The following is a 7,499-nucleotide window of genomic DNA, read 5'->3' on the forward strand; positions in this document are numbered from 1 at the left end:
CGGGGTTGCCGGCCAAAGAGGAGCTCGAAGGGGGTGAAGCCAGTTGAGGCCTGAGGAACTTTGCGGATCCCAAAGAGGACGTAGGGGATCATAAGGTCCCAGTCGCGTTTGTCCTCCGCCACCACTCGTCTCAACATCTGCTTCAGAAAGCGTTCGACCAGTCCGTCGGTCTGGGGATGGTAGACTGTGGTCCTCAACTGCTTCGCCCGCAACAGCCTGCAGAGGTCAGCCATTAGTCGGGACTTAAAGGTACACTGATCGGTCAGGATCTCCGCTGGGATGCCGACTCGGCTGGAGAGCCCTCGATGATGGGCAGCGGGGTCCTTTCTTGGGCCTCCGTCTTCGGCGGCCCTCTCTTGGGCTGGCAGGCTGCGTAGCCGTGGCCAGCAGGCGGTCAAACCCGGGCCAGTCTCTCCCGATCAGCACGGGGACAGGAAGATTCATGGGGCGAGAATATGAGACTGTACCAGAGTGAGTAAACGGCTTTCCATTAACTTTCACGTCCACTTCTGGAGCTCCAACCGGCAGGTCGCGGTGCACAATGCAGCCTGCCAGCCAGGTCCGTGTGGGAAGCGCGGGGGCCTCCGTCGGCATGGGCTCATCCCGCAAAGAGGGAGCCGCCATCCTGCTCACTGGTCGCTGGGTGCCCTCCGGCGCGCGTCGCTCCTGGTGTCTATCACCACGCGTTCCTCCACCTGACTAGCTGATGGAGCCCCCTCCAGCAGCCAGTGCTGCGCGAGTCGCGTGAGTTCGGCGGCCTGGGCACGGGCCGGGTAAATGTAAATGTAAATGTAACTGGTTACTCATGATGCCATGCTCGATGTATGGCCGGCCACACCAGTTGAAGTACTTGACTCTGCGTTGTGTGACTTTGTGGAACCAGACACGGGACAGCAGGCAATGGTTCACTGGAAGCATTTAATCTCTGATACACACAGAACAAATAAGCAGCCTCTCAGATGAAATTGCCCTTATTGTTGTCTATAAAATAAACATGTTGTACACTTAATCACATGTGCTCTCACTTCCACATATTTAAGTAAAAGACAGAAATATAACTCAAAAAGAGTAAAAACTACAAAAATAATCACACAGGTTATGAGAGTGGCAAATAAAGATATAAAAACAGTAATTAAGGTAAAGATTAAATAAGATTATCAGGAAATCAAAAGAAACCCACCTCTCCCGTGAGGCTATGATACAGAAAGGGAAGAGGAGGAGACAGAACAGGAAGTTAAGGCAGCTTGTGATCACTTGGGATCAACACCCAGGCTGAATCCGAAATCACCGCCTATACCCTTGCTCACTATTCCCTACATTAGGCTACTAATTCAGTTAACTGGAAGGAGTGAATGAAAACGAGTGAGTGAATTCGGACACTCAGTGCACTGGAAGGACTGCTGCTTTTGCATAGTTTGTGCTTGCTGTTTAATAATCATTTGAAACTGGCAAACTGTCAACTCCAGTAACTTAGTAAGATTAAAGGATTTATCTTGAACTCTGTCACGGAAGTGATGTATAAACCCTAGTTAAAAATTTTATAATCAATTTACATTGAATTTATACCTGTATCGTATTACGCTGTACTCTGTGGACGAGTGCTTTATAAAATGAATGGATGGATGATTCAGCTGCAGGCGCCATCTTCTGGTGAGATGCGGCAATTCATTCAGCACACAACTCTCACAGTGCATTATGGCCGTTGAGCGTGCACCAGTTGTACACTCGTTTTTTCTGTGCCTTGTGGGATTGAATGAGTGCCCTCGAGAACGTCCACTATGGTTTCGGACACCACTAAAAATGGCTGTCCCCTCAAATAGTGCCCTATTTAAGGGTATAGGGGGAGATTTCGGATATAGCCCCAGTGTCGACACATTTTTCGAGTTTTCGACACACTAGTGCTTCGAAACAGTGTAACTGAATGCATTGCTTGAAATGAGGTCACGTGACCTGTGGAAATGAAGCTTCGTGACCTCACTGACACCTCACGCCGGGTGTCAAATACAAGGCGCGTCAATTGCGCTGTCCCATACCTGCTATCCATTTAGTGCAATGTTATAATTATATCGGTCATTTTGCCTATACATATATGTAGTTTTTTTACATTGTGTATCATTGTTAATTAAAGTACTACTACTAAAAACAATGACGTGTAAATGTTCGGTTTCTGAATGAAAATTAAAAAACCTTTTGCGGGCCCAACCATTGTTCCCAAAAAATAATAAAAGTCCTTCCTCAACCACAAACATTTTTGCTGCTTTTAAACGCCGTCCTCAGTTGTCAACAGCTCACATTGGTTAGAAAAATATATTTGTATTTGTGCGTTTATTTTTTTTAACAATGTGCATGTTTGTGTTCTTTTGTAAGGAAGACACAAAAAATGGTGCAATGAAAAATTACGTAAGCCTAATTTATTGGTGTATTAAACATTCTGTTTAGAAGGTGAAAAGACACAAGTTTGATGCAAGTAAAAATGAAGAAAAAGTCTTCATTGTCATTGTGCAAAATACAAATTAATTTTGGAAACTCTATCGCTGCACACATATGCGCCGCCTTGCTAATGACATATACCGATCAGGCATAACATTATGACCACTGACAGGTGAAGTGAATAACACTGATTATCTATTCATCACGGCACCTGTTAGTGGGTGGGATATATTAGGCAGCAAGTGAACATTATGTCCTCAAAGTTGATGTGTTGAAAGCAGGAAAAATGGGCACGCGTAAGGATTTAAACGAGTTTGACAACAGCCAAATTATAATGGCTAGACGACTGGGTCAGAGCATCTCCAAAACTGCAGCTCTTGTGGGGTGTTCCCGGTCGGCAGTGGTCAGTATTTATCAAAAGAGCTCCAAGGAAGGAACAGTCGTGAACCAGCGACAGGGTCATGGGTGGCCGAGGCTCATTGATGCACGTGGGGAGAGAAGGCTGGCCCGTGTGGCCCGATCCAACAGAGAGCTACTGTAGCTCAAATTGCTCAAAGAAGTTAATGCTGGTTTTGATGGGAAGGTGTCAGAATACACAGTGCGTCACATTTTTTTGCGTATGGGGCTGCATAGCCACAGACCAGTCAGGGTGCCCATGCTGACCCCTGTCCACCACCGAAAGCACCAACAGTGGGCACGTAAGCATCAGAACTGGACCACGGAGCAATTGAAGAAGATGGCCTGGTCTGATGAATCACGTTTTCTTTTACATCACGTGGATGGCCGGGTGCGTGTGCATCACTTTCCTGGGGAACACATGGCACCAGGATGCACTATGGGAAGAAGGCAAGCCAGTGGAGGTAGTGTGATGCTTTGGGCAATGTTTGGGCAACTCTACCTCTCATTCCATCCTGATGATCCGACGATAGCTGCTCGCATCTCAGCTTGTCTAACAAACATTTATTGCTGGATGAAGGACCATCACCTTCAACTCAACCTTGCCACTATTGCAATGCTCTCTTGGCAGGTCTTCCAGCCAGTTCTATCAATCATTTACATTTAATCCAGAACGCGGCAGCATGATTAATCTTTAATGAAAATAATCTTTATCATTAAGAATTTTAATGAAATAAAAGAAGCCGAAAAGAATGCACGTCACACCTCTGTTTATCCATTTGCACTGGCTACCAATAGCTGCTCACATAAAATTCAAGGCATTAATGTTTGCCTACAAAACCACCACTGGCTCTGCACCCCTTTACCTAAATTCATTACTTCAGACTTATGTGCCCTCTAGAAGCTTGCGTTCTGCAAGTGAACGTCGCTTTATTGTGCCATCCCAAAGAAGCACAAAATCACTTTCACTGACTTTTAAATGAAATGTTCCCCCCTGGTGGAATGACCTGCCCAACTCAATCCGAGCAGCTGAGTCCTTAGCCATCTTCAAGAATCAGCATGGGGAAGTCGTGGCCTAATGGTTAGAGAGTCTTACTTGTAACCCAAAGGTTGCGGGTTCGAGTCTCGTACCGGCAGGGATTGTAGGTGGGGGGAGTGAATGTACAGCGCTCTCTCCCACCTTAAATACCACGACTGAGCTGCCCTTGAGCAAGGCACCGAACCCCTAACTGCTCCCCGGGCACCGCAGCATAAATGACTGCCCACTGCTCCGGGTGTGTGTTCACGGTGTGTGTGTGTTCACTGCTGTGTGTGTGCACTTTGGATGGGTAAATGCAGAGCACTAATTCCTAGTATGGGTCACCATACTTAGCCACACGTCACGTCACTATTCACTAAAAACACATATCTTCCATCTTTATTTGACCCTCTAGCACTCTCTATTCTAATTCTATTCTTTAAAAAAAACTTGCCCCTTTTAGACGTGCACTCTATTCATTTACTAACTGCCTGTTTTCTTTAAAAAAACACTAGCTTCTCTAATCTTTTTGTATTTGATTTCTAAGTTTTTCTTTGAACAGTTTTCTTTGTATTTATTATACAATTAACAAAAGCAAAAAAAGGCCTTGAACACTAGCTTGCTCTATTTTTTCTATTCTATATGTTTTGATTTTATTTATGATATAATTTAAAGAAAAACCTTGCTACGTGTACTGCGTTACGCTAATTGAGATTTGTTATAGCACTTGCATATTATTGCTTTCTTGTTGATTTTGATTGCTTCCATTGTCCTCATTTATAAGTCGCTTTGGATAAAAGCGTCTGCTAAATGTCTAAATGTAAATGTAACTGAGCTGCCCTTGAGCAAGGCACCGAACCCCTAACTGCTCCCCGGGCACCGCAGCATAAATGACTGCCCACTGCTCCGGGTGTGTGTTCACGGTGTGTGTGTGTTCACTGCTGTGTGTGTGCACTTTGGATGGGTAAATGCAGAGCACTAATTCCTAGTATGGGTCACCATACTTAGCCACACGTCACGTCACTATTCACTAAAAACACATATCTTCCATCTTTATTTGACCCTCTAGCACTCTCTATTCTAATTCTATTCTTTAAAAAAAACTTGCCCCTTTTAGACGTGCACTCTATTCATTTACTAACTGCCTGTTTTCTTTAAAAAAACACTAGCTTCTCTAATCTTTTTGTATTTGATTTCTAAGTTTTTCTTTGAACAGTTTTCTTTGTATTTATTATACAATTAACAAAAGCAAAAAAAGGCCTTGAACACTAGCTTGCTCTATTTTTTCTATTCTATATGTTTTGATTTTATTTATGATATAATTTAAAGAAAAACCTTGCTACGTGTACTGCGTTACGCTAATTGAGATTTGTTATAGCACTTGCATATTATTGCTTTCTTGTTGATTTTGATTGCTTCCATTGTCCTCATTTATAAGTCGCTTTGGATAAAAGCGTGTGCTAAATTACTAAATGTAATTTGCAGGGTTTGTTTTGTTTGTTTTATGCTGGTAAGAGTTGTGTGGGTGAACCTCACTGATCTCAAGAGGCGCACTAGCATCCTTGTTAACATGCTCACCTCCCAAGCCGGAAACTCTGGTTTGAAACCTGCCTGTTAAGTAGATTTGGAGGGATTAGGGGCTGTTTACATGTTGCATGGAAAAATGCGTTCTTCTTTCTAAGGCAACATTTACACTAGTGTGTTTTCGTTTTAAAACACATAACTTTTGCTAGTTACAGCTGTCATTTACATTAGTTTTAGACCCCGTTTTAGTTTGAAAACTCCGGGGTTGCGTTTCAGTGTAAATGGCCCAATACAGAGACTTTTGAAAACGATGGTGTGGCTGCCCACATTCGCTCTGCGTATCCTGCTTATCCATGCTCATTGTTGTACCTGCATGAATGGTCATGCGACATGCGTTTTCGTTTGTGTAGTGCGGACAGAGATAGTTTCTGAAGCGCAGTGAAAACGCCAGTGTAGACGAGGATTGTTTTCATTTTAAAACACCGTTTTAAAACGGGCCTAACACTTGCACTCCCGTGGTGTCTGCTGTTGCTAAGCAACCATGAGCTGCGCTCTCCATGACAACACAGAAGTTACAGCAAAGGATAAATTCGTTATGGAAAGGGTGAAACTGACTGGATGGTTTTTATCACATGATCTGGGGTGCGCTTCTGGCATTCTGAAAAGTTTAAATGTTTTCAACCTGCTGCGGCGCAGAAGCGCCTGGAGAAGAGGAGCAGTTATATTATATCTATTCAACACTTTGAATATGATAGAGTGTGTATGTCAGTGTATGTGCACACAATAGGGCTGCCAAACTTTGGGTTTCCAATTTGGGATGAATTGAAGGAATTCCAAATCAGCTGTCTAGAACTGATAAATGCAAATACGCCTAAGTGTAGTGGTTTTCTCAAATGTTTATTGTTAATGCTTTCTGGAATACCCCCTAAATGAGTGACGCATTAAAAGGTTCTCCTAAATCTTTATCTTACTAAAACATTCAACTAATTCATTATGTTAATGAAGAAAGACATACTTCATTAATTAAAAGCAGTTTATTATGTTTATTTTCATCAGATTTCCATCCATTCACTTTGGATCCAAACACGGTGAATTCATATCTCTACCTATCTGAGGGTAACACAGTGATCACTTCGTCCAGCTATTATTACAGTTATCCTGATCATCCAGACAGATTTGAAAATTGGATGGAGGCGTTGTATAGAGAGAGTGTGACTGAACGCCGTTACTGGGAGGTTGAGTGGAGTGGTGAGGTGTATATATCAGTGGCATATAACAGCATCATGAGGAAGGGAAGCAATAATGATAGTAGATTTGGATGTAATGATCAGTCCTGGAGATTATACTGCTGTAACTCCAGTTGCTCATTCTGGTACAATAACATGCATACTGATCTCCCTGTGGTGTCCAGCAGTAGAGTAGGAGTGTATGTGGATCACAGCGCAGGGATTTTGTCCTTTACCGTTTTAAAACGGGCCTAACACTTGCACTCCCGTGGTGTCTGCTGTTGCTAAGCAACCATGAGCTGCGCTCTCCATGACAACACAGAAGTTACAGCAAAGGATAAATTGATAGGCAGCACCGAAAATCACTTGCAGTAGCTCTGCTACTAGATTAATTTAAAGGGGTCATATGATGTGATTTCAATTTTTCCTTTCTCTTTGGAGTGTTACAAGCTCTTGGTGCATAAATATGTAAGTGTCTCAGACACAATGAGTCTCATCTACAGAGTCCAGACCACATTCACTCAGCCGCTCTATCCTGGGATTGGTTTAGGTAACAATGCAACAGCAAAACTGTGTCGTCTAACAATGTAAACAATATTGCCATATCACATGTATAAGCACCGTGTTACATCAGCTGATATAAAATCACTTCATTTCTAATTACTTAGTTGATATCTCAGATATTATAACAGTTTTGTCAAATTAATCATATAATATTTGAAATGTATGAGTAAGAAGTGATAAAAATTATTGATGTGTATGTGTTTTTGTTCTTTCTTTTTCTTTGATGAAACATTCGATTACATTTTTACCAGTGACTGTCAAAAGTAACTTTCATATCTGGTTTGTCATGTTGGGTTAATGAAAGGTATGTTTAAATAATGTTTTTTTACATTTTATGTGCT

The 7,499-nt window shown here is 42.6% G+C and overlaps 1 protein-coding gene across 1 annotated transcript in view; it reads left to right on the forward strand.

Annotated features, from left to right (window-relative positions):
* The window catches only part of LOC107752773 (tripartite motif-containing protein 16-like), an 18,942-nt gene extending 11,745 nt beyond the window's left edge, over positions 1-7,197 (forward strand). Inside the window, exons 6-7 of the mRNA XM_016568838.1 lie at positions 6,425-6,831; positions 7,045-7,197. Coding sequence (XP_016424324.1) covers positions 6,425-6,831; positions 7,045-7,185 — 548 coding nt within the window. The 3' untranslated portion in view covers positions 7,186-7,197. The remainder of the gene's footprint in view (positions 1-6,424; positions 6,832-7,044) is intronic.
* Positions 7,198-7,499: the final 302 nt, after the last annotated feature.

This window comes from Sinocyclocheilus rhinocerous, unplaced genomic scaffold (assembly GCF_001515625.1).
Source record: "Sinocyclocheilus rhinocerous isolate Xijiao unplaced genomic scaffold, SAMN03320098_v1.1 scaffold1965, whole genome shotgun sequence".
NCBI classification, from domain to species: domain Eukaryota; kingdom Metazoa; phylum Chordata; class Actinopteri; order Cypriniformes; family Cyprinidae; genus Sinocyclocheilus; species Sinocyclocheilus rhinocerous.